Source organism: Oncorhynchus tshawytscha, linkage group LG10, assembly GCF_018296145.1.
Source record: "Oncorhynchus tshawytscha isolate Ot180627B linkage group LG10, Otsh_v2.0, whole genome shotgun sequence".
In the NCBI taxonomy this organism is placed as follows: Eukaryota; Metazoa; Chordata; class Actinopteri; order Salmoniformes; family Salmonidae; genus Oncorhynchus; species Oncorhynchus tshawytscha.
In genome coordinates this window covers 45,130,533-45,158,354 of record NC_056438.1, presented here as the reverse complement: position 1 = coordinate 45,158,354, position 27,822 = coordinate 45,130,533, and the positions used below count along the sequence as shown (strand labels likewise).

General features: G+C 42.8%; 1 protein-coding gene across 3 annotated transcripts in view; it reads right to left on the bottom strand.

Annotated features, from left to right (window-relative positions):
• The window catches only part of LOC112260268 (serine/threonine-protein kinase N2), a 48,476-nt gene extending 26,698 nt beyond the window's left edge, over positions 1–21,778 (bottom strand). Inside the window, exons 1-2 of one of the 3 annotated variants that reach the window (XM_024435236.2) lie at positions 21,442–21,778; positions 8,532–8,832 (exon numbers count right to left, since the gene is read on the bottom strand). In XM_024435236.2, coding sequence (XP_024291004.1) covers positions 8,532–8,832; positions 21,442–21,462 — 322 coding nt within the window. In that variant the 5' untranslated portion in view covers positions 21,463–21,778. Of the gene's footprint in view, positions 1–8,531; positions 8,833–12,197; positions 12,414–21,441 lie in introns of those variants that run through there. The other 2 variants (XM_024435237.2, XM_024435235.2) reach the window with 2 other exon arrangements.
• Positions 21,779–27,822: the final 6,044 nt, after the last annotated feature.

The following is a 27,822-nucleotide window of genomic DNA, read 5'->3' as shown; positions in this document are numbered from 1 at the left end:
ATCTGCAAAAACCTGAGCCTTACTTATGATTACTACACAAATACTACACAAATTAGTTGAATTATTTATTTACTAGCTAATTAAAATGGGTACACAGGATAAACATACACGCTGCACCGGTTATTGACTGGAGACGTAATATGCTGAAAACAGGTCCCTAGCGGAATGACAACAGCATGGATGCTTGTTAAAGAAGAGATGGAGAGGGAGAGAGAGGGACACGAGACACTTAACATTGCCACATTCAGAAACTACTTTCACCTACAATAACCATCCATATACTTTGCACACGAACCACCGCCCGCTTTGAGCAAGATATCATGAATGTATTTATGTGAAATGCTTTTGTTCGCCAGGGATCTCTTGGTGACCGACGCAGCCTTGGAAAGGGGGCTGGGCCTTTTTGAGGCACGCTTGTAAGGATCTGATTGTCTGAAATGGTTCTAACAACTCTTCTACTGTTGTCCTTCTTCGTAGTTGTCCGGTATACGGTGACTTGTCTTGTAATCCTGAACAGAGTTGATTTTCCTTCCATTCGCTCTTGAAGATGCTTCTTTGAAGATAGGGAACCATCGATACGGCTGTCTAGCCTAATGGGTTGATGAGAGTAGCGTAATACGATGGTTTGAGCAGAGTAACAGGATGGTCCTACTTAAATTCGATTTAGAAGATAGCTAATCAGCCGTTCCAGTGAGGTGAGTTTGTCTCCACCTCGTGTTGAGAAGTTCAAACCATTCTAAATGCGCAGCTGCAGCTTCACGCTTTTCTGGTCCAATGTGTTTTTTTCTTAACCCATCATTTATACAGTTTGCTCTGCTGTGTGTGAATCTTGCTAGCTGTCACTCAAATGGTGAGGGGGTAAAGCTCATTGAAAATTGCACTGCACAGTTCCCAGGAAAAACAGTCGCTTTCAAGCTAGGGATTTCAATTTGTGTAAAAACAGAAGGCCTGTCGGTATGAAAACTATTGGAGATTAATTCTCGTTTTTACACTTTCAGGTGATGGGCCTAATTGGTTTTACTTTTGCCCCAGCTAACAAACAAGACTCCAATAATCAACTAAAAATGAAATCAATTAGTTTAAATCAGCTGCGTTTTCTAAGGATGGGGGAAAAAAGTGACACCACTTCGGCCCCCAACGACTGGAGTTGCCCACCCCTAATATGAGGAAGTGACAAAATGCCTTAAAGCATTGGGTTTTGTTTCGAACTGTACAGAAGTTAGGGGAACCCGCCGTGGCAGTCTCCGGAGTAAAACAAGCATGAACTTGCTGAAAACTACATGTGATGGTACTGTAAATGCAAATACGACATGCCTGTTTATGGTATGACTGAGAGGCCCTTTTTGCTCAATGCCCCCGATGTCGCTCATGGTGTTTCGCCACAGTTGTGAGAGCAGTTAAAGTCGGGGTCTTGTTCATCAGGAACAAAACAGAAGAAAATTGCTACGGAAAATGAAGCGTTTCGTGCTGGACGACTTCAGGTAGTCCCTCCGTGTTTTTTGTCAGTGTTTTGCTACAGTGAACCCAAATTAACACCACCCAGGAGCTCCATACTCTCCTCCTGCCCAAGGAGCTGTTGGGTCTCCAGCTGTGTGTGCAACACACTCACTCACAAAAACAAAAGTGTATAATTTCAGTCAAGCTGCGGTGCTGAGGCATGAGCTCACTGATTTTTCGTGCCTGGGCTCGAATGGCTGCTGAGCGGAACACCTCCTCTATACCCCGAAGAGAGCCGAGGGAACACTTGCTTCATCACACACGTGGGGAAAAACCTGCCTGACTGGCTTTTCCTGGCTATTACTGTTGGCTCATGACAGTTTGAGGGCTAAATTTCATATTTCTGGTAAAATTAAAAATGAGCAATAACAGGTCAAAACAAAAGCTTAGAAAGTGGAATTGACTTGACCCCATAGCAACACATCCCCCCTGCAACGCTACATTGAAATGGCACCACAGCTGACAAGCTCTAGGCCTATACCCAATCAACAGCACTAACCAGTTAGCATTCAATTATCACATATCACATACCTTAATGAGAAGTGCATCCTGTTAAACATTGGGGTCTCTGCAGAATCTTTAAAACATCTCAGGTGTCACAGATTCATTCAAACACAGCCTAATGATTCATTTAATCATCCATTAAGCTGGCAGCGAATCTCTGTGGTTGCTTTAAATAGGGGAGATGAAAGAAGAGTAAGTCAGGTTGCTCTAGGCAACACCAGTCATAAAGTCTGATGCTAATGAGAATGATTACGGGTCCGCAAGGTTCCTCAGACAATATGACTGAACTGTGTTCAACATCAGATAGACGGAAAGTCAGCAGATGCAAATATAGATGGTGGATACTCAGCCATGTTGTGTGTGTGTGTGTGTGTGTGTGTGTGTATAGAATGTATTGCAGTCACCATTGCAGTCCCAACTGACATTTGATCATCAGTGTGTGTATTGCAGTCACTAAAGCAGTCCAGACTGACATTTGATCATCAGTGTGTGTATTGCAGTCACTAAAGCAGTCCAGACTGACATTTGATCATCTGTGTGTGCGCGCATCTCGTGTGCATCTGAGTGTGTATCCACGCGTGCGCCTGTGAACCAGGGCTTCCCTCCAGAGGAGAGGGGTTTGGTCGAGGGTCAGGACCAGTCAACGGCCTCCTCCTCTCCACAGCCCACGCTGGGCCGGCCGACAAGTGCTGAGTCACTGAATAGCAAGCAGGGTGATGTCACTCCTGGAGCGCTGACAGGGGAACACTCCCCAAGACAAATGCCTGATCCCAGGTCAGCCACAGATAGGGGAGCCCTCGACATACACTATATATACCCAAAGTATGTGGACACCCCTTCAAATTAGTGGATTCGGCTATTTCAGCCACACCTGTTGCTGACAGGTGTATAAAATTGAGCACACAGCCATGCAATCTCCATAGACAAAGATTGACAGTAGAATGGCCTTACTGAAGAGCTCAGTGACTTTCAACATGGCACCGTCATTGGTGTCTTTCCAACAAATCAGTTCGTCAAATTTCTGCCCTGCTAGAGTTGCCACGGTCAACTGTAAGTGCTGGTATTGTGAAGTGGGAACGTTAAGGAGCAACAATGGCTCAACCACGAAGTGGTAGGCCACACAAGCTCACAGAATGGGACCGCAGAGTGCTGAAATGCCTATTGCGTAAAAATTATCTGTCCTCGGTTACAACACTCACTATCGAGTTCCAAACTGCCTCTGGAAGCAAAGTCAGCACAAGAACTGTTCGTCGGGAGCTTCATGAAATGCGTTTCCGTGGCCGACCAGCCGCACACAAGCGCAATGCCAAGCGTCGGCTGGAGTGGTGTAAAGCTCGCCTCCATTGGACTCTGGAGCAGTGGAAACACGTTCTCTTGAGTGATGAATCACGCTTCACTATCTGGCAGTCTGATGGACAAATCTGGGTTTGGCGGATGGCAGGGGAGCACTACCTGCCCCAATGCATAGTGCAAATGTAAAGTTTGGTGGAGGAGGAATAATGTTTTTCATGGTTCGGGATAGGCCCCTTAGTTCTAGTGAAGGGAAACCTTAACGCTACAGCATAAAATAACATTCTAGACGATTCTGTGCTTCCAACTTGGTGGAAGGTCCTTTCCTGTTTCAACATGACAATGCCCTCGTGCACAAAGCGAGGTCCATACAGAAATGGTTTGTCGAGATCGGTGTGGAAGAACTTGACTGGTCTGCACAGAGCCCTGACCTCAACCCCATCGAACACCGTAGGGATGAATTGGAACGCCAACTGCGAGCCAGGCCTAATCGCCCAATATCAGTGCATGGCCTCAATAATGCCCTTGTGGCTGAATGGAAGCAGGTCCCTGCAGCAATGTACCAACATCTAGCGGAAAGCATTCCCAGAAGAGTGGAGGCTGTTATAGAAGGGGGGACCAACTCCATATTAATGACCATGATTTTGAATGGAGATGGAACAACGAGCAGGTGTCCACATACTTTTGGTCATGTAATGTATACAGTGGCATCGTGCCTTTTAACAACTGACCCAAGACCCGTTTAATGGTTTTATAATTCTGCTGGTTATGTTGGGAGTGAAGGGGGAGCTGATCTGACATCAGTTATCAAGAGTTATCGTATTGCGTCAGATAACAACATTGACGAATACGCTGATTCGGTGTGCGAGTTCATTAGAACGTGCGTTGAAGATGTCGTTCCCATAGCAACAATTAAAACATTCCCTAACCAGAAACCGTGGATTGATGGCAGCATTCGTGTGAAACTGAAAGCGCGAACCACTGCTTTTAATCAGGGCAAGGTGTCTGGTAACATGACTGAATACAAACAGTGCAGCTATTCCCTCCGCAAGGCTATTAAACAAGCTAAGCGTCAGTACAGAGACAAAGTAGAATCTCAATTCAACGGCTCAGACACAAGAGGCATGTGGCAGGGTCTACAGTCAATCACGGACTACAGGAAGAAATCCAGCCCAGTCACGGACCAGGATGTCTTGCTCCCAGGCAGACTAAATAACTTTTTGCCCGCTTTGAGGACAATACAGTGCCACTGACACGGCCTGCAATGAAAACATGCGGTCTCTCCTTCACTGCAGCCGAGGTGAGTAAGACATTTAAACGTGTTAACCCTCGCAAGGCTGCAGGCCCAGACGGCATCCCCAGCCGCGCCCTCAGAGCATGCGCAGACCAGCTGGCCGGTGTGTTTACGGACATATTCAATCAATCCCTATACCAGTCTGCTGTTCCCACATGCTTCAAGAGGGCCACCATTGTTCCTGTTCCCAAGAAAGCTAAGGTAACTGAGCTAAACGACTACCGCCCGTAGCACTCACATCCGTCATCATGAAGTGCTTTGAGAGACTAGTCAAGGACCATATCACCTCCACCCTACCTGACACCCTAGACCCACTCCAATTTGCTTACCGCCCAAATAGGTCCACAGACGATGCAATCTCAACCACACTGCACACTGCCCTAACCCATCTGGACAAGAGGAATACCTATGTGAGAATACTGTTCATCGACTACAGCTCGGCATTCAACACCATAGTACCCTCCAAGCTCGTCATCAAGCTCGAGACCCTGGGTCTCGACCCCGCCCTGTGCAACTGGGTACTGGACTTCCTGACGGGCCGCCCCCAGGTGGTGAGGGTAGGCAACAACATCTCCTCCCCGCTGATCCTCAACACTGGGGCCCCACAAGGGTGCGTTCTGAGCCCTCTCCTGTACTCCCTGTTCACCCACGACTGCGTGGCCACGCACGCCTCCAACTCAATCATCAAGTTTGCGGACGACACAACAGTGGTAGGCTTGATTACCAACAACGACGAGACGGCCTACAGGGAGGAGGTGAGGGCCCTCGGAGTGTGGTGTCAGGAAAATAACCTCACACTCAACGTCAACAAAACTAAGGAGATGATTGTGGACTTCAGGAAACAGCAGAGGGAACACCCCCTATCCACATCGATGGAACAGTAGTGGAGAGGGTAGCAAGTTTTAAGTTCCTCGGCATACACATCACAGACAAACTGAATTGGTCCACTCACACAGACAGCATCGTGAAGAAGGCGCAGCAGCGCCTCTTCAACCTCAGGAGGCTGAAGAAATTCGGCTTGTCACCAAAAGCACTCACAAACTTCTACAGATGCACAATCGAGAGCATCCTGGCGGGCTGTATCACCGCCTGGTACGGCAACTGCTCCGCCCTCAACCGTAAGGCTCTCCAGAGGGTAGTGAGGTCTGCACAACGCATCATCAGGGGCAAACTACCTGCCCTCCAGGACACCTACACCACCCGATCTTACAGGAAGGCCATAAAGATCATCAAGGACATCAACCACCCGAGCCACTGCCTGTTCACCCCGCTATCATCCAGAAGGCGAGGTCAGTACAGGTGCATCAAAGCTGGGACAGAGAGACTGAAAAACAGCTTCTATCTCAAGGCCATCAGACTGTTAAACAGCCACCACTAACATTGAGTGGCTGCTGCCAACACACTGACACTGACTCAACTCCAGCCACTTTAATAATGGGAATTGATGGGAAATGATGTAAATATATCACTAGCCACTTTAAACAATGCTACCTTATATAATGTTTACATACCCTACACAATTCATCTCATATGCATACGTATATACTGTACTCTATATCATCGACTGCATCCTTATGTAATACATGTATCACTAGCCACTTTAACTATGCCACTTTGTTTACATACTCATCTCATATGTATATACTGTACTCGATATCAGCTACTGTATCTTGCCTATGCTGCTCTGTACCATCACTCATTCATATATCATTATGTACATATTCTTTATCCCCTTACACTGTGTATAAGACAGTAGTTTTGGAATTGTTAGTTAGATTACTTGTTGGTTATTACTGCATTGTCGGAACTAGAAGCACAAGCATTTTGCTACACTCGCATTAACATCTGCTAACCATGTGTATGTGACAAATAAAATTTGATTTGATTTGATTTAAAAGAGCAGACGTTAACCAGTAATTGGCTGCTGAGGAGATGACCTGAGGTCAGTTCCTAGTTCCAAGACGCCTTGTGACATTCCACTGGCCATGAGTCAGCTAACAAAAGCCCTTTCTCATCAGATAAGGGTTCAATGAGTCAGGCTAAATTTGTTCCCACTTAAGACTAATATTACATAGAGAACCCCCCCCCCCAATTTTGAATGTCTAGTAAAATATGCAATAGCAGCAGAGAAACCCATTCCTTCTCTCCTTACCCATTATCAATTTGAGAAACTATTCCCTGCCCATCCACTGTAACAACACAATAATGCATTTCCCCAGTTCCAGTAACACGGTAAAAAACAAACATTGTCGTGCACAAATTCACAGCAGCAGGTTCCAACAGCCTCGAAAGTAACTAATGGAGGCAATAACACAATAAGGAATTTGGGATGTATCAGTGTCAGCTCCTAGAAGATGACTCACCACAATAGAGTGCATTCATTGTGTATAGGTCCTTTTTGTGCATTCTGTGCATTTGTCATGCATTGTGTGGACTTGTGTTGGTGCTGTCAAATGAGTATATCACGTATTGAGTGTCCTTGTACCAAGAAATACGACAGCTGAAGTAGGGCTGGGCGATACTGCCAAAATATCATATCACTATATTTTTTTGATTTGACGTTATGCTGGTATTATGTTTTGCTAAATTTGCTTTAGAAGTAGTGCATGAGCCTAGGGTGGCAACACATTCAGTACATTCTAAGTGTTTTCGAACGGGGCATTCTGTTTGTTTTCACTCATTTGAGATCATTTCCACACTGCCACGTAGGGCTGCACAATATGGGCAAAAAAAAGAAATTGAGGCCTTATTTTTAACCAAATATTGCAATTGCAATTTGACTTGCGATTTAGAGCAAAACAATTGGGTGAACTGTAGGGATCATGGAAATATAATGATTATTATAATTCTATAGTTAGAATATAATAACGGCCACTTTGAATACAGTGTTGTTTGACATGACAACAAATGAAAAAGCCAGGGAGGTGTTATTAAGAACCAAAGTGTTGGTCACCATTTCCTAGGGGACCTTTTAACCTTTGGCTACATTCAATGTTGTCTTAGCTACTTCATGTAGCTACCATATTCATGCTTCCTCTATTCCTCTTTGATTTTGAATATAATGTTGCACAGAAAACATGCCGATTTAGGCCTCCGCCATCACTAGAATCAGGCTTAATTAACTAGCTGCGATTCTCTGACATATATCAGAGTGCTAGCCCACTAACAAGCGATTAGCATTAACGGCTAAAAACGATTTACCTTTTTTATTCAATGTTTTTTATTTTATAGGGGGTAGATCAGATGTAATGTTGCAGATAGATTGTAGTTTCCATCAATGTAATTGTCTGCATCATTTCCATCATGCTGCATGTACTGCATTGACCATGCAGACTGAACAAGCGGTCTCCTGGTCGAGCAACACTAACTGAGCTCCTTGATTGATTGGCGCGGGGCTTGGTCTGTGTGGAAAGCCTCGTGGAGAGAGAGAGCGAGAGGATATAGACAACTCAAATAGCGGAGTAAACTATAAAAACGGACGCTACACACGGCGGAGTAGCGTGTCACATTTAACAAACCAAACATTGAAATACCTCTATACACTGTAGCAAAATACAGTATACCGCTCAGCCCTAAACTAAAAGTACATTTGGGTACTGTATCCCACTCAATTCACTTCTCACCATGAATCAGTGGACAATACAGTCCCTAGCAGATTGTTAGGGTCATTAACCACAATGTGAACTGAAACAGGACTGTGGAGGGAAGAGGGGGGGGGGCATTTAAATCAGTGCATACACCTCATATCAAAAAAATAAGTTTCACATTCAAAATTCTCAGGTTTTTCAGAAATTTCTGTTGAAGGATTCCTGGAATCTGTAGAAAATAAGCAGGGAGGAAATCCTTTAACTAGGTATACTCTAACCGGGATTTCTGATCAACCTGGAAAAGCTTCCAGAGTTTTGCAACCTTAATTCCTCCCATGCCCAGTGAACAAGAGCCATACCTAGCAGTTCATCGGGGTCCTTGACCACGATGTGGGCATTGAGCTCCTGGAGCTCCTGGTGGAGCTCCTCCACCTTCTTGTTGGACTTCTTCAGCATGTTGTCCACGTAGGCCAGGCTCTTCTTGTCTGTGGTGACCTTGCGCAAGTTCTCCGCGCCCTCCTTGATTTTCAGCTCCTTGCGAATCTCGCGGCGGATCTGCTCCTTGATCTCATCCAGCTTCTGCTGCACCATGGTGTCCGACAGGTCCAGATTGTGGCCCAGGCCCAGCCGCTCCGACACCAGCTGGCCTCTGGCATCACCCTGGGGGACAACAGAGAAGAGAGGTGGGGGTTAGAATGGATGCATTGGAAAGAGAATAGTAATATAGACGGAGTCAAGACCGGAGCCCTAGACTGAGACTGCATTTATGTAGCCTCTCGACTGTTCTCAAGAGATCAAGACTACATTTCTGGTTAGTACCACCCGAAGCCGAACTTCGTCTTGAAGTAGTGGTTAGGTTGTAAGCCCCTAACCACTGATAAGGGGTCAGATATTTTTTCATCCCACCTTGGCCTTTCGGTAGGGTAATCTGACCCTAGATCTGTGGTTAGGAGCAGTCTCACTCCCACCAAACCTCTGACAGTTTTTTTGGTCAGCTGAGTCAATGGCTAGGATCTATTATATTTTAATAAGAACTAACAGATGGAACACAGGTCATTGGGCAACCTTTGCCCCTTAATCACACGTGGTGATATGAAAGGACTGGATAGGATGGTTACATTGCAATATTGTCATAGCTCTGTGACGAGACAGGCTAGGTGAAATGTTCACCATTGCTGGCCAGGACTTTTTCTTGACCGCATGATCCGACTAGGGAAATGAGGCTATTGTGAGCCCAAATTAAAGGCTGTGGAAAAACATCTGGCCCCATACCTACCCAATCCTTTCAGATCTACATAAGTGACTCGGGGTTAGTAGCTTGGAGTTGTTTTGGAATTGGGCATTAGTATGGGCCTTGACCTGCATCATTACAGACAGTCTTAACTGGGGAAGGATTAGAGCTCTGTGAGTCTTCTTGAATGGAATTACAATGAAAGGTCAACCTACAAGTGCATTCGGAAAGTATTCAGACCCCTTCACTTTTTCCACATTTTGTTACATTACAGCCTTCTTCTAAATGGATTAAATTGATTTCCCCCCACCATCAACCTACACAAAATAACCCATAACGACAAAGCAAAAACAGGGTTTTCAAAATTTGGTGAAAATGTATAACAAATAAAAAAACAGATATCACATTTACATGAGTATTCAGACCCTTTACTCAATACTTTGTTGAAGCACCTATGACAGCATTTACAGCCTCGAGTATTCTTGGATATGACGCCACAAGCTTGGCACACCTTTATTTGGAGAGTTTCTCCCATTCTTTTCTGTAGATCCTCTCAGGCACTGCCAGGTTGGATGGTGAGAGTCACTGCACAGTTATTTCAGGTCTCTCCAGAGATGTTCGATCAGGTTCAAGTCTGGGCACTGGCTGGGCCACTCAAAGACATTCAGAGGCTTGTCCCGAAGCCATTCCTGCGTTGTCTTGGCTTTATGCTTAGGGCAAATGTCCTGAGCAGGTTTTCATCAAGGATCTCTCAATACTTTGCTCCATTCATCTTTCCCTCAAGCCTGACTAGTCTCCCAGTTCCTGCTGCTGAAAACCATCCCCACAGCATGGTGCTGCCACCACCATGCTTCACCATAGAGATAAGGCCAGGTTTCCTCCAGACTTGACGCGTGGCATTCAGGCCAAAGAGCTTCCTCATGGTCAGTCATTTAGGTGCCTTTTGGCAAACCCCAAGCGACTGTCATGTGCCTTTCACTGAGAAGTGGCTTCCGCATAGCCACTCTACCATAAAGGCCTGATTGGTGGGGTTCTGCAGAGATAGTTGTCCTTCTGGAAGGTTCTCCCATCTCCAGAGGAACTCTGGAGCTCTGTCAGAGTGACCATCATGTTCTTGGTCACCTCCCTGACCAAGGCCCTTCTCCCCTGATTGCTCAGTTTGGCCGGGCAGCTAGATCTAGGAAGAGTGTTGGTGGTTCCAAGCTTCTTCCATTTAAGAATGATGGAGGCAACTGAGTTCTTGGGGACCTTCAATGTTGCAGAAATGTTTTAGTACCCTTCCCCACATCGGTGCCTTGATATAATCCTGTCTCGGAGCTCTACGGACAATTTCTTCAACCTCATGGCTTGGTTTTTGCTCTGACATGCACTGTCAACTTTGGGACCTTATATAGACAGATTGATGAGGAAAATGTTTTATTTAATCCATTTTAGAATAAGGCTGTAACGTAACAAAATGTGGAAAAAGTCAGGGGGTCTGAATACTTTCCGAATGCACTGTATATGGAGTCAGGAGGTCCCTCCAGCAACATAGACCCACCCAATTGGGAGCCAGGTCCACCCACTGGGGAGCCATGCCCAGCCAATCAGAATGAGTTTTTCCCCACAAAAGGACTTTATTACAGACATAAATACTCCTTAGTACTTTTTATTGTTCCCAGCAAAAGGTGCACCTGTGTAATGATCATGCTGTTTAATCAGCTTAATGATAACCCACACCTGTCAGGTGGATGGGTATGTGTATGGTAAATTTCTGGGATCTTTTATTTCAGCTCATGAAAAATAGGACCAACACTTTACATGTTTGTTCAGTATATTTTGGTCCTACAGTGGGGAGAACAAGTATTTGATACATTGCCAATTTAGCAGGTTTTCCTACTTACAAAGCATGTAGAGGTCTGTAATTGTTATCATAGGTACACTTCAACTGTGAGAGACGGAATCTAAAACAAAAATCCAGAAAATCACATTGTATGATTTTTAATGAATTCATTTGCATTTTATTGCATGACATAAGTATTTGATACATCAGAAAAGCAGAACTTAATATTTGGTACAGAAACCTTTGTTTGCAATTACAGAGATCATATGTTTCCTGTAGTTCCAGCAGGTCCTTTATATTGGTAGGGCTGAAAGTCAGTAGTATCATATGAAACGGTACTACGTTATTCTAAAATGTTGGTATCATAAGTATCATGACGTTTTGGTAACATGATATTACCGTGGTACCGGTACACCGTGCAACACTAGCAAAATGTAATTAAAATGATGGAATTAAGCTGTTGTTTCATATGAATGGATCTGTTGTAGACACTGGAAGGGGAGTGCAGGAAAATAGCCTCAATTAGCATTGCTACTTTAGCTAGCTAGTTGCAACAAAATGGAATATAACGTTGCAGTTCAGAATGACATAATTTCATATATACAACAGCTAAAGACTTGCATCACTATACTGAGAGCTTTACTATTTCCAAAAGGATGTGTTAGGGTGTTTTTGGAGCCTTTGCTAAAAAAAACATGTTGGGGCCCCCATACTACAAAACAAGGATGAGGAAGTTGTTTGCTGTAAGTTTCTCTAAAATGTGAAATCACAAAAAAGGTGTCTGGAATCTTCTATAACATGCCATTTAAATTAAAAAGGAAAGCTTTGGTTGTACAAAAAATAAAATTTCTTTAAAAAAACAAATATCTTTCAACTATCTGGATATCCCCAAAAATATTATTTGAATACTGAAATCATTTCAAATGCCCATCCCTATATTTGACTATTCCTACACAAATCTATGTTCCTTACCATCACATCATCAATTTCCATCAACCTTGTCTCCATTACATCTGCAACAGAAGACCGTCCATGCATGTTTTGAAGTTCTGCTTTGTTCTTCCTCTCATCACAATAACATAAGTAAAGTTCTCTCTTTTCTAAAAAAGTTATCCTCTACAACAGCAACATGTCTGGGTGACTCAAAAGCAAAAGTCAGTTGGACGCATACTCTCTCTGTCCAACCCTTCCCACTCTCACAGACAGACAGACAGACAGACAGACACACACACACACACACACACACACACGCACACAAACCGTCTGAGGGAACAAAATCCTGCTTAGACTCGCGCTCTGTGAGGTCACAGGAGACAAGAATGGGACCTAATCTCACTCCGGGGAGAGAGTTGAGTCTTAAAATAAACATTGGTAAAAAAAAACACAAAAAAAACACCAGCGGTCCAATGGCCTCCCCCATGGAGCGACGTGTGAGGGAGTAGGAGGTGGCTTTGTAGTTGTGTACAGCTACATGTACATGGCTTCTTGTAAGGTTAAGATTGGGAGCCTGGGAAAGAGTTCGTAACGTAATTTTTTGCCAAGGTCGTTTCCCCAACGCCGTCTACAGCTTTTAGTACTGTTAATTGTTCAGTATATGGCTAATGAAATAATCTAATCCATTACTTTGGTGGTGCAAGCAAGCACCGTGTTTCAACCAAGTGCCAATGGAATAACGTAGAGCTATTGTATTTGTGGCAAATTAGCCAACATTTATTTTGCCTAATTGATATGCTCTGATTGACCCAGTTAGAGTTAAAAAAAAACAGGCTTAGTGTGTGTTTGACAGAGTGCACGGTAGTTCCCTGTTTTGGCTGGCTAGTGGCTAAAACTTCTCTATCTTTAACGCCACCCTCTCCTCCCATAAAGGTGCTTTACAGAGGAAATATGCAATGCCTAGGCCTATAGTACATTCCAGTCCAGAGGGAGACAGGCTCCGCCTCCTTGTATGACTCATAGGTAAACAACTCAACTCCTGGAAGAGGTAAAAAGACAGCTCAACCCAATTGTTTTTTCCGTAACTCTGTTTGACTAGGCTACCTCTGAACACAATACAAAGACACAGACCAGCCTTATTCTTCCCTCTAAGCAACAAAATAGCTAAGAAAATCTAACTGACCGAGGAGAACACTGAAATTGGACAGGCTTGCATAGGAGTTTTAATCATCGCAAATGATAAAAGATTGTGTCCTTATTCCTTAATATGTTAGATTAGCCTATTTCTCATGCACCTAAAACAATGTCACCTTAAAACATGCAGCGAAACCAAAGCTAACATAAAAAGTATGAATTTCCACTATAAGCAGGCTAAATAGTCTTCAGCTCAAATGCCAACAAAAGCTCAATTAAATTTGAGGGACAATGGAAAAGTTGGTCAGGCAGACATTCATTTATGCCAAGTCTGACTTTAGAAACCAAGACTATTGGGATTATGGTACCTGTTTATATATATTTTTTAAAAAAATCCTGACTAACCTTGAACACCATTCAACCTTTACACAAATTATTACCCGAAACCAGCTTCAACACATTTGGTTTGGTAAGCTGCCTTTAAAACAGAAATGGCACATAGGCTACATCAGGTCAACAACCTCACCTCCAGGCTAGACTAAAGCATTTAAAAGACTGCAGTGCTTGGAAATTACAGTCCATCACAAATACATCGATGACAGGTGTAATTACAACCCTGGTCAGTTTAGAGAGATTCTCCGGTACTTTTGTATATTCATTTTTAGCCAGTAGTTCTGAAAGTAGCCAAAAGTGGTCCCTGATAAATGCATATGTCATCACAGTACCAGTTAAAAGTTAGGATACACCTACTCATTAAAGTTTTTTTTATTAATTTGGACTATTTTCTAAATTGTAGAATAATAGTGAAGAAATCAAAACTATGAAATAACACAACCACAAAAAGTGTTAAACAAACCCAAATATATTTTTCATTCTTCAAAGAAGTCACCCTTTTGGCTTGACAGCTTTGCACATGCTTGGCTTTCTCTCAACCAGCTTCACATGGAATTATTTTCCAACAGTCTTGAAGGAGTTCCCACATATGCTGAGCACTTGTTGGCTGCTTTTCCTTCACTCTGCAGTCCAACTCATCCCAAACCATCTCAATTGGGTTGAGGTTGGGTGATTGTGGAGGCCGGGGTCATCTGATGCAGCACTCCATCCCTCTCCTTCTTGGTCAAATAGTCCTTACACAGCCTGGAGGTGTGTTAGGTCATTGCCCTGATGAAAAACAAATAGTCATCCCATCTGGTTCTCACTTAGTGGGACTGTGTATCACTGCAGAATGCTGTGAAAGCCATGCTGGTTAAGTGTGCCTTGAATTCTAAATAAATCACTGACAGTGTCACCAGCAAAGCACCCCCACACCATCACACCTCCTCTTCCATGCTTCACGGTGGGAACCACACATGCGGAGGTCATTTTGTTTACCTACTCTGCGTCTCACAAAGGCACGGCGGTTGGAACCAAAAATCCCCAAAAGTTGGACTCATCAGACAAAAGGACAGATTTCCCCCGGTCTAATGTCCATTGCCCAAGCAAGTCTCCTCTTCTTATTGGAGTCCTTTAGTAATGGTTGCGTTGCAGCAATTCGACCATGAAGGCCTGATTCATACAGTCTCCTCTGAAGAGTTGATGTTGAGATGTGTCTGTTACTTTAAGCATTTATTTGGGCTGAAATCTGAGGTGCAATTTACTCTAATGAACTTATCATCTGCAGCAGAGGTAACTCTGGGTCTTCCTTTCCTGTGCCGGTCCTGAGAGTCAGTTTCATCATAGCGCTTGATGGTTTTTGCCACTGCATTGACTGACCTTCATGTCTTACAAGTAATGATGCACTGTTAATTGAAATCAAATCAAATTGTATTTGTCACATGCCTCGAATACAAAATGTGTAGACATAACAGTGAAATGCTTACTTACAAGCCCATAACCAACAATGCAGTTAAGGGAAAAAAAACTTTCAAAGAAATAAAAGTAAAACAAATCATTAAAGAGCAGCAGTAAAATAACAATAGCGAGGACATACAGTTGAAGTCGGAAGTTTACATACAACTTAGCCAAATTCATTTAAACTCAGTTTTCCACAATTCCTGACACTTAATCCTAGTAAAAATTCCCTGTCTTCGGTCAGATAGGATCACCACTTTATTTTAAGAATGTGAAATGTCAGAATAATAGTAGAGAATTATTTATTTCAGCTTTTATTTCTTTCATCACATTCCCAGTGGGTCAGAAGTTTACATACACTCAATTGGTATTCGGTAGCATTGCCTTTAAAATTGTTTAACTTGGGTCAAATGTTTCAGGTAGCCTTCCACAAGCTTCACACAATAAGTTGGGTGAATTTGCACCCATTCCTCCTGACAGAGCTTGTGTAACTGAGTCAGGTTTGTAGGACTCTTTGCTCGCACACATTTTCTATAGGATTGAGGTCAGGGCTTTGTGATGGCCACTCCAATACCTTGACTTTGTTGTCCTTAAGCCATTTTGCCACAACTTTGGAAGTATGCTTGGGGTCATTGTCCATTTGGAAGACCCAATTGCAACCAAGCTTTAACTTCCTGACTGATGTCTTGAGATGTTGCTTCAATATATCCACATCATTTTCCTTCTCATGATGCCATCTATTTTGTGAAGTGCACCAGTCCCTCCTGCAGCAAAGTACCCCACAACATGATACCGCCACCCCCGTGCTTCATGGTTGGGATGGTGTTCTTCGGCTTACAAGCCTCCCCCTTTCTCCTCCAAACATAACGATGGTCATTATGGCCTAACAGTTTTATTTTTGTTCCATCAGACCAGAGGACATTTCTCCTCAAAGTACGATCTTTGTCCCCGTGTGCAGTTGCAAACCGTAGTCTGGCTTGTTTATGGTGGTTTTGGAGCAGTGGCTTCTTCCTTGCTGAGCGGCCTTGCAGGTTATGTCGATATAGGACTCGTTTTACTGTGGATATAGATACTTTCGTACCCATTTCCTCCAGAATCTTCACAAGGTCCTCTGCTGTTGTTCTGGGATTGATTTGTACATTTTGCACCAAAGTACGTTCATCTCTAGGAGACAGAACACGTCTCCTTCCTGAGCGGTATGACAGCTCCGTGGTCCCATGGTGTTTATACTGTTTGTTTGTACAGATGAATGTGGTACCTTAAGGCATTTGGAAATTGCTCCAAAGGATGAACCAGACTTGTGGAGGTCTACAATTTATTTTCTGAGGTCTTGGATGATTTATTTTGATTTTCCCATGATGTCAAGCAAAGAGGCACTGAGTTTGAAGGTACACCTCCAATTGACTCAAATTATGTCAATTAGCCTATCAGAAGCTTCTAAAGCCATGACATAATTTTCTGGAATTTTCTAAGCTGTTTAAAGGCACAGTCAACTTAGTGTATGTAAACTTCTGACCCACTGGAATTGTGATACAGTGAATTTTAAGTTAAATAATCTGTCTGTAAACAATTGTTGGAAAAATTACTTGTGTCATGCACAAAGTATATGTCCTAACCAACTTGCCAAAACTATAGTTTGTTAACAAGAAATTTGTGGAGTGGTTGAAAAATGAGTTTTAATGACTCCAACCTAAGTGTATGTAAATTTCAGACTTCAACTGTATACAGAGGTACCAGTACACAGTCAATGTGCAGGGGTTACTGGTTAGTCGAGGTAATATGTACATGTAGGTACAGTTATTAAAATGACTATGCATAGATAATAACAGAGTAGCAGCAGTGTAAAGGGGGGACAAATAGTCTGGAATGCAATTTGATTAGATGTTCAGGAGTCTTAAGGCTTGGAGGTAGAACCTGTTAAGAAGCCTGGATGGCAGGAAGCTTGGCCCCAGTTATGTACCCGGCCGTACGCACTACCCTCTGTCGTGCCTTGCGGTCCTTTGGCTTTGCAGTTGCCATACCAGGCAGTGATTCAACCAGTCAGGATGCTCTCGATGGTGCGGCTGTAGAACCTTTTGAGGATCTGAGGACCAATACCAAATCTTTTCAGTCTCCTGAGAGAGAATAGGTGTTGACGTGCCCTCTTCACGACTGTCTTGGTGTGCTTGGACCATGTTAGTTTGTTGGTGATGTGGACACCAAGGAACTTGAAGCTCTCAACTTGCTCCACTACAGCCCTGTCGATGAGAATGGGGGCTTGCTCGATCCTTCTTTTTCTGTAGTCCACAATCATCTCCTTTGTCTTGATCATGGTGAGGGAAGAGGATGTTGTCCTGGCACCACATGGCCAGGTCTCTGACCTCCTCCCTATCGGCTGTCTCGTCGTTGTCGGTGATCAGGCCTACCACTGTTGTGTAATCTGCAAACTTAATGATGGTGTTGGAGTGGTGCCTGGCCGTGCAGTCATGAGTGAACAGGGACTGAGCACGCACCCCTGAGGGGCCCCGTGTTGAGGATCAGCGTGGCAGATGTGCTGTTACCTACCCTTACCACCTGGGGGCGGCCCGTCAGAAAATCCAGGATCCAGTTGCAGAGGGAGGTGTTTAGTCCCAGGGTTCTTAGCTTAGTAATGAGCTTTGAGGGCACTATGAAGCTGGTTGAGAGACTGCCAAGAATGTGCAAACCTGTCATCAAGGAAAAAGCTGGCTACTTTGAAGAATCTAAAATATATTTTGATTTGTTTGACACTTTTTGGGTTTCTACATGATTCCATAGTTTTGATGTCTTCACTATTATTCTACAAATGTTTTTTTTTTTTTAAAACCTGAATGAGTAGGTGTGTCCAAACATTTGACTGGTACTGTATGTGCAGATATGCACACCACATCATTGCTCTCTCTCTGCTGTGTGCGCATCTTGCTAGCTGTCACTCAAATGGTGAGGGGCTGAAGCTCATTGGCTGAAACTCTAATTGCTTGGGGGCTGGCCCAAGTGGGGGAACATTTTGGGAAAATGGCACCGCACAGCTTCTAGAAAACAGCCGCTTTCCAACCAGGGAATTCATGGCGAATTGAGGTAAGACAGCAATTCTGCTTATTGACTATATACATATGAACTACACCCTGACACATTAAGCCCAAAGCAGGAGGTTTAAAAAATACGTACTTGTCATCAAGGTTCCGGGAACATGTCCAACTGGATGTGTTGCTTTACATCACAAGCCAAATTCTGCAGTGATACCTGGGAACAGTGCATGGTTTGCCTGTCTCTCTTGGCAGGATTACGACAAACTACTGATGAGCAAGAGGTTGTGGGCCATAGTTTATTGGCAATAACACAACTTCGTCACTCCTACACATGCACTAGTTACAGTGCATTCGGAAAGTATTCAGACCCCTTGACTTTTTCCACATTTTGTTACGTTACAGCCTTATTCTAAAATTGATTAAATGGGGGGGGGTTCCCCCTCATCAATATACATACAATAACCCATAATGACAAAGCAAAAACTGTTTTTGATTTTTTTCAAATGTATAAAAAAACAAAAATAAAAATGAAATATCACATTTACATAAGTATTCAGACCCTTTACTCAGTACTTTATTGAAGAACCTTTGGCAGTGATTACATCCAAGAAGATTTGAGGCTATGACGCTACAAGCTTGGCACACCTGTATTTGGGGAATTTCTCCGATAGATCCTCAAGCTCTGTCAGGTTGGATTGGGAGCATTGGAGCACAGCTATTTTCAGGTCTCTTCGATCGGGTTCAAGTCCGGGCTCTGGCCGGGCCACTCAAGGACTTGTCCCGAAGCCACTCCTGTTTTGTCTTGGCTGTGTGTTTAGGGTTGTTGTCCTGTTGGAAGGTGAATCTTCGCCCCAGTCTGAGGTCCTGAGCGCTCTGGAGCAGGTTTTCATCAAGGATCTCTCTGTACATTGTTCCGTTCATCTTCGCCTTGATCCTGACTAGTCTCCCAGTACCTGCTGCTGAAAAACATCCCCACAGCACGATGCTGCCACCATGCTTCACCGCAGGGATGGCGCCAGGTTTCCTCCAAATGTGATACTTGGCATTCAGGCCAGAGTTCAATCTTGGTTTCATCAGACCAGAGAATATTGTTTCTCATGGTCTGAGAGTCCTTCAGGTGCCTTTTGGTAGAGTGTTAATGAGCCATTTGTACATTTTTCTCTCAGCTTTTGTTATTTTCTCTGGATTGGCGAGAGACCATTTCATTTGAGTGCTTTTATTGTCAATGTCATATGTTTGCTATCATTGGGCCACTATTGAACCCAAAGTGCCCCCAAATCCATTGTTTTGCTGCTGTAACTCATTAACTTGTTGCATTTCTCCAAACAAAGGGTGACGTTGAACATTTTTTATTCATGACAGATAATTTTTTTAATCCCAGATTATTTTCATTTCTTTATATTCCCCTTAGGATCATAAATTGCAATCCATTTTCATGTATTTTTCTATGGTTATCATGTAAGACTAACTTTACCTAACCCATGCGTGCACTGCTAACTTGATTGCTAAATTTGGCTGGGCAGCCAGCTCTAGGAAGAGTCTTGGTGGTTCCAAACTTCTTCCATTTAAGAATGATGGAGGCCACTATGTTCTTGGGGACCTTCAATGCTGCAATTTCTTTTTGGGTACCCCTCCCCAAATCTGTGCCTCGACACAATCCTGTCCCAGAGCTCTATGGACAATTCCTTTGACCTCATGGATTGGTTTCTGCTCTGACATGCACTGTCAACTATGGGACCCTATATAGACAGGTGTGCCTTCCAAATCATGCCCAATCAATTGAATTTACCACAGGTGTACTCCAATCAAGTTGTAGAAACATTTCAAGGATGATCAGATCAATGGAAACAGGATAGACCTGAGCTCAATTTAGAGTATTATAGCAAAGCGTCTGAATATTTATGTAAATAAAGGAATATATATATATATATATATATATATATATATAAAATAAATTGCTTTGTCATTAGGGGGTATTTTGTGTAGATTGATTATTATTTATTTTTCATTATATATATATATATATATATATATATATATATTTCTTTTTTGAATAAGGCTGTAACAACAAAATGTGGAAAAAGTCAAGGGGTCTGAATACTTTCCGAATTGACTATTTTGTTTAGTGGCCAATAGCAGCATAATTAACTTGACAAACACAAGAGCCTTCCACTCACTGTCACTGTCCAAACAATCTCAGCCGTCACCCATTTAAGAATACGAGTCTTGTGAAATCATGTCTGCAAAGATTAGTCTGCATTCATGGGTGCTGCTGGGCGGGTACAAATAAGGTTCCAAACAGTGTACCAGCTTCAATCTAATTATAGAAACCGCAAACAAAGGCAACATTTTCACAGGTTAATGTCCTCAAATGTAAATGTTTAGGAGAGAGTTAAGTTATGTTTGGTACCATACAAAGCTACTAAATTGCATGGTCAGATAACATCATTATTGTTCAAGGCTACACTGTTGTTTGATGGACAAGTATGATTTTTTCCCGATACAAATTGGCAGATGACAGGTGACGTCACCCCAGTGACAGCAGTGGTGACCACAACCTTTCTTCTGACTAATTTGTTACAGTTCAGAGGCGAAAAATAGATTGAAACATGAAACATAAATGGTTTTCAGTCAGCCACCTGTGAGGTTTCTAACTGTTGCATTGTATGATTAGCTACAAATTCAAGCATGTTTAAGGGAATGCTTAGCTAACATTTAGGATTTGCATGCCTATACTTGAAACATTATTTTCAACTACGTTAAATCTAGGCTCCAACCAAGTAAAACATATTTCTTTTAATAGACACCTTTGGGCTTTACCACGCGCCCACTTGACTCAAGTGTGTCACTGTTTACAAAAGAGTTTAAAATGGAACATTACTTTTACCGTCTCGGTTTAAAATGGGATATGAAATGGCAAATGTTCTTCCAATTCGTTCTAAACAATTTTGTTTACCAAAATGTTTTAAAAAAACATTTTACTATTATAATATATTTTACATTTATTTTAGGACATTTCAATAATCTACAGCAGATGAATTCAGTAGTTCAGATGTTGCGTGCTCAAGTGCACAATAATGCAAAACTGGATTTTTTCCCTTCTAATTGTTTTCCAGGCCTCAATCCATAATTCCCAGTCCTTCGGGAAAGGGTGGATAAATCCCTCAGAAATGTATAAAACTCAAGATTTGAACCTACTGCGAATGTTCGATATAATAAAGTTAGTCTACTAAATTGGAAAACGCGCATTACAACTTTACGCGTTTATTGTAACAGTTGTCAACTTTTCCTACCTGCACGGAATCGGCGGCCATCTTGGCTTTCGACTTTTGAATCAAACTCTACGGAGAGAGGGGAGGTGGAACTCCAAAAACAGCCTTGTTTTGAGTTTCTCTCTCGTGCGACAAAAATAACTTATTCGGTGACCAAACCATCGGTCATCTTGGAAATACTTGACTTTCCATGCCTTTCTTTGAATCCTTGTATCTTTTTTCGCTTAGGCCAAGGCACGAAAAGTTGTTCTATAGTCCACATAAGTGAAGCAGCACCATAAATCTGTCCCACTGCTTTGGGAGAGAGCAGCGGTGGTTTGTGTGGAAATACATCAGCGTCCGCCCATAGGAGCTATGCACTCACTCAACCCATAGCCCACTCTCGCGGCCAGATTATAGTCACACTCTCTCACGTGATCATACATTTCACATACACACGAACCCCGCAAATTCTTTACGGAATAGTTTGACAATTCTAGCACTAGGTTAAAACGATTAAGATTATGAGCGGGAGGTTATACTATGATATTGTAGCTGAAAATAGTGAAGGAAACTTCAATGACATCATCTTCCTATTTTATTATATGATACCAAATATAAAAAGCGGCAGTAGTGTAGTGATAGCCTACAGGGGTTCCCAAACTTTTTAACTCAGGGCCCCCCTATTTCTATTGGCACAAGCACTGTTGGTGATACAAGCTGTTCACACCCCTCTTGTTGGTGGAGATCATTTTGCAGGTTTAAAGTTTATTTCCTGCAATTCTACACATTTTGTCAGGGGCCCAAAGAAAATGTAGCAGTTTTAAATCAAATGTTCTTGCAATCCTATACATTTTGCCATGTCTAATGTGTATTCATGTGATATTTGAGTGACAAAAATGACAACAATATCTATGGGCTAAAAAAAAACTACATGAAAGCGTTAGCTGATCTGAATATTTCTGACAAGTTATAAATAGCTCTCTAAGGTCGACAATAACCAACATGACAAGATTAACTGATGATGCTCTACCCAATTTTGAAATTGCACCTCATGCATTTTTTGTGGGGGTGGAGACCCCCCCCCCCATCCCATGCAGTTTGGGAATCACTGGCGTAATACATTGTAATAGTACAGTAGTAGTAGTTGCAGAGAATAACTATCATGATTGTAACCAAATCTGTCCAGTTGCTGCCGCCAATCTAAAATAGCTGTCAACTGACTGCACTTGATACCAATGGCACCACGCTGTCCATGTGCAGGCAGGCCTTCTACATATATGGCCCCAACAAGATAAATAATCAAGTCATGTCCATTATACAATAGATGTCTGTGTGTTAAGTTCTGGACATGTGCGCCCTGTTCAATAATATCCGTCACAACCTGTGAGACACTGGGATGTTGGTCTGGCCCCAGTGTATTATGTAAGGCTGTGCTGAACTCTACCTATCACTTAGGTGAGACGTCATGCATAGACGTCAATGGAATGTGGGAGTGTTCCATAGTGTGTGCCCATTACCCAAAATAAACTTTTCTGAACACAGCCCTAAGCTTCTGATAACCTGAAATGTGATCTTTTCAATCCAACAATACTACAGTAGTTAATTGGTTTGGTAATAGGTTGGTTTCAAGTGTTGGGTAGTAACTAAACTCAGCAAAAAAAGAAACGTCCATTTTTCAGGACCCTGTCTTTCAAAGATAATTCCTAAAAATCCAAATAACTTCACAGATCTTCATTGTAAAGAGTTTAAACACTGTTTCCCATGCTTGTTCAATGAACCATAAACAATGAATGAACATGCAGCTGTGGAATGGTCGTTAAGAGACTAACAGCTTACAGACGGTAGGCAATTAAGGTAACAGTTATGAAAACTTAGGACACTAAAGAGGCCTTTCTACTGACTCTGAAAAACACCACAAGAAAGATGCCCAGGGTCCCTGCTCATCTGCGTGAATGTGCCTTAGGCATGCTGCAAGGAGGCATGAGGACTGCAGATGTGGCCAGGGCAATACATTGCAATGTCTGTACTGTGAGACGCCTAAGACAGTGCAGGATGGACAGCTGATCCTCCTCGCAGTGGCAGACCACGTGTAACAACACCTGCACAGGATCGGTACATCCGAACATCACACTTGTGGGACAGGTAGAGGATGGCAACAACAACAGCCTGAGTTACACCAGGAATGCACAGTCCCTCCATCAGTGCTCAGACTGTCCACAATAGGCTGAGAGAGGCTGGACTGAGGGCTTGTAGACCTGGTGTAAGGCAAGTCCTCACCAGACATCACCGGCAACAACGTTGCCTATGGGCACAAACCCACCGTCGCTGGACCAGACAGGACTGGCAAAATGTGCTCTTCACTAAAGAGTCGTAGTTTTGTCTCACCAGGGGTGATGGTCGGATTCACGTTTATCGTCGAAGGAATGAGCGTTACACCGAGGCCTGTACTCTAGAGTGGGATCGATTTGGAGGTGGAGGGTCCGTCATGGTCTGGGGCGATGTGTCACAGCATCATCGGACTGAGCTTGTTGTCATTGCAGGCAAACTCAACGCTGTGATTTACAGGGAAGACATCCTCCTCCCTCATATGGTACCCTTCCTGCAGGCTCATCCTGACATGACCCTCCAGCATGACAATGCCACCAGCTATACTGCTCGTTCTGTGTGTGATTTTCTGCAAGACAGGAATGTTAGTGTTCTGCCATGGCCAGTGAAGAGCCCGCATCTCAATCCCATTGAGCACGTTGGATCGGCAGGTGAGGGCATTTCCCCCCAGAAATGTCTGGGAACTTGCAGGTGCTTTGGAGGGAGAGTGGGGTAACATCTCACAGCAAGAACTGGCAAATCTGGTGCAGTCCATGAGGAGGAGATGCACTGCAGTACTTAATGCAGCCGGTGGCCACACCAGATACCGACTGTTCCTTTTGATTTTGATCCCCCTTTTGTTCAGGGACATATTATTCCATTTCTGTTAGTCACATGTCTGTGGAACTTGTTCAGTTCATGTCTCAGTTGTTGAATCTTGTTATGTTCATACAAATATTTACACATGTTAAGTTTGGTGAAAATAAACGCAGTTGACAGTGAGGAGATGTTTCTTTTCTTGCTGAGTTTACATATATTTGAGTAATTTAACTACATCAAATCTTGGTAGTGTTTTCAGTAGTTAATTACTTGTTTTGCCATGTAGCGGTGTAGCTAACTACTGGAATTACACATTTGGCAACTTTTTTTGCAAAAGTAAAATAAAATATGGGTGAAGTAGGCAATAATTTCCGGCATCACACCTCCGTAATTCTCACTTGAAACATTGTTTTTGTGTTTAACAGGCTAAATTACACACTGTTAACATTTGACCCCAGAGTGATCTGTCTTGCAATTTGTAGTCTGTGAGATTTCAGATTTCATTTTTCACAAAGTAGTTTGGATGTAGTGAACTACTTTTTCAAAGTAACTTTATTTACGTAAACTATATATTTCTTATTAAGGGTAGCAGTTAGTGTAGCTTAACTTCTTCCAGTGTAACGTAATTGGTAGCTCGGTAAACTATATTTTAAGAGTAGCTTCCCCAACACTGTTGGTTTCCTGCTTCTGTACCGTCACCAGTGCATAAGAATGTTGTTACACTATATAGCCATCATTACAGGTCCTGGATCAGTTTGGTCATTTTACAGATGAAGAGATCCAATCTCATGAAGTAGGTCTCAGATCAGTCTGGGAGGGCTTGGACAGAGGGCCAGGGAAACCCTTTTTATTGGGTCACAGTGACAAGTCCAGGAAGTTGTTGTAGGCTGGCTATCTAATGACGGGATTAATAGATTGGTTCAGTAACTGATGACGAGCATGAGATTACATAGGCCTGGCTGGGTAAACCTTGGTGAGACACCGATTCAACAGTGTGCACCAGGCAGCCCTGGGACTGTGACTTACCCTTTTCTTCGAACAGAGAAGTTGATGTGTACTTGTTGCCATTCTTTTCCTCAGTTTGGAAACCCCTCATGTCATTTGGTCTCAATCTGCTTTTTCAGGAAGAGGTATCACCTAGCCTGATCCATGTCTTTTAATTGGCTGTTTCCATGACACACACACACACACACATCACTATGGACTGGATAATGTCACCCATAGATGTCTCCACTCCAGGCGGGTGAAGACACAAATTAGCCAATGAGCTCCCTCTATAGTACAGAGAGAACAGCAGCCAACATTTTCAGTGTCAATCAATGTACTAACAAATAATTACATAAAAAGCATGCAGCAATGGGCAATTCATTTTCTTTTTTAGATGACAACAAAAACATGGGAATGACAAAATGATAACAAAAACATGGTGAGGTTAACATTCCAACAGATACTACACAGAGAGAGAGAGAGAGAGAGAGAGAGAGAGAGAGAGCCTGTCTTTGCAGTGATTTGGGTTGGTTAGGGAGGAAGGGAAAATAGGCTGAGTGACCAAAACTAGAGGATTAGCCTCTGTATAACATAGACCTTAAAGGGGCACTTCACCACTTGAACCTCATATTCATTATACAGTATATAGTGGTTGAAGTCGGAAGATTACATACACCTTAGCCAAATACATTTAAACTCAGTTTTACACAATTCCTGACTTGACTTTTCAAAATACCCTGTCTTAGGTCAGTTAGGATCACCACTTTATTTTAAGACTGTGAAATGTCAGAATAATAGTAGAGAATTATTTATTTCAGCTTTTATTTCTTTCATCAAATTCCCAGTGGGTCAGAAGATTACATACACTCAATTAGTATTTCGTAGCATTGCTGTTAAATTGTTTAACTTGGGTCAAACGTTTTGGGTAGCCTTCCACAAGCTTGCCACAATAAGTTGGGTGAATTCTGGCCCATTCCTCCTGACAGAGCTGGTGTAACTGAGTCAGGTTTGTAGTTCTCCTTGCTCACACACGCTTTTTCAGTTCTGCCCACACATTTTCGATAGGATTGAGGTCAGGGCTTTGTGATGGCCACTCCAATACCTCAACTTTGTTGTCCTTAAGCCATTTTGCCACAACTTTGGAAGTATGCTTGGGGTCATTGTCCATTTGGAAGACCCATTTGCAACCAAGCTTTAACTTCCTGACTGATGTCTTGAGATGTTGCTTCAATATATCCACATAATTTTCCTCCCTCATGATGCCATCTATTTTGTGAAGTGCACCAGTCCCTCCTGCAGCAAAGCACCCCCACAACATGATGCTGCCACCCCTACAACATGATGCTGCCACCCCTGTGCTTCATGGTTGGGATGGTGTTCTACAGCTTGCAAGCCTCCCCCTTTTTCCTCCAAACATAATGGTCATTATGGGCAAACAGTTCTATTTCATCAGACCAGAGGACATTTCTCCAAAAAAGTATGATCTTTTGTCCCCTTGTGCAGTTGCAAACCATAATCTGGCTTTTTTTATGGCGGTTTTGGAGCAGTGGCTTCTTCCTTGCTGAGCGGCCTTTCAGGTTATGTCGATGTAGGACTCGTTTTACTGTGGATTTAGATACTTTTGTACCGGTTTACTCAAGCATCTTCACAAGGTCCTTTGCGGTTGTTCTGGGATTGATTTGCACTTTTCGCACCAAAGTATGTTCATCTCTAGGAGACAGAATGCGTCTCCTTCCTGAGCGATATGACGGCTGCGTTGTCCCATGGTGTTTATACTTGCGTACTGGTGTTTATACTTGCGTAATATTGTTTGTACAGATGAACGTGGTACCTGCAGGCGTTTGGAAATTTCTCCCAAGGATGAATCAGACTTGTGGTCTACAATTTCATTTCTTTTGATTTTCAAATGATGTCAAGCAAAGAGGCACTGAGTTTGAAGGTGGGCCTTGAAATACATCCACAGGTACACCTCCAATTGCCTCAGATGATGTCAATTAGCCTATCAGAAGCTTCTAAAGCCATGACAATTTTCAGAAATTTTCCAAGCTGTTTAAAAGCAGTCAACTTAGTGCATGTAAACTTCTGACCCACATGAATTGTGATAGAATGAATTAAGTGAAATAATCTGTAAACAATTGTTGGAAAGTTTCTTGTGTCATGCACAAAGTAGATGTCCTAACCAACTTGCCAAAACTATAGTTTGTTAACAAGAAATTTGTGGAGTGGTTGAAAAACACGTTTTAATGACTCCAACCTAAGTGTATGTAAACTTCCGACTTCAACTGTATGCCATTTAGCAGATGCTTTTATCCAGAGTTCTTATTCACCGCACCAGTGTCTGTGAAATCAGCATGTTTCTACAAAAAGATGACAGAGAATGACTCCTGATGATGTCACATGGTGAAGTGCCCCTTTAATAACGTGAGAACACAAGCCATGTTTAGTTTGTACTGCCTGCCTACCATCCCAACATCACAATTTACCTCAGGAGATTCAATCTCCCTTTTATAATCCACTGTGGGAAAAAAA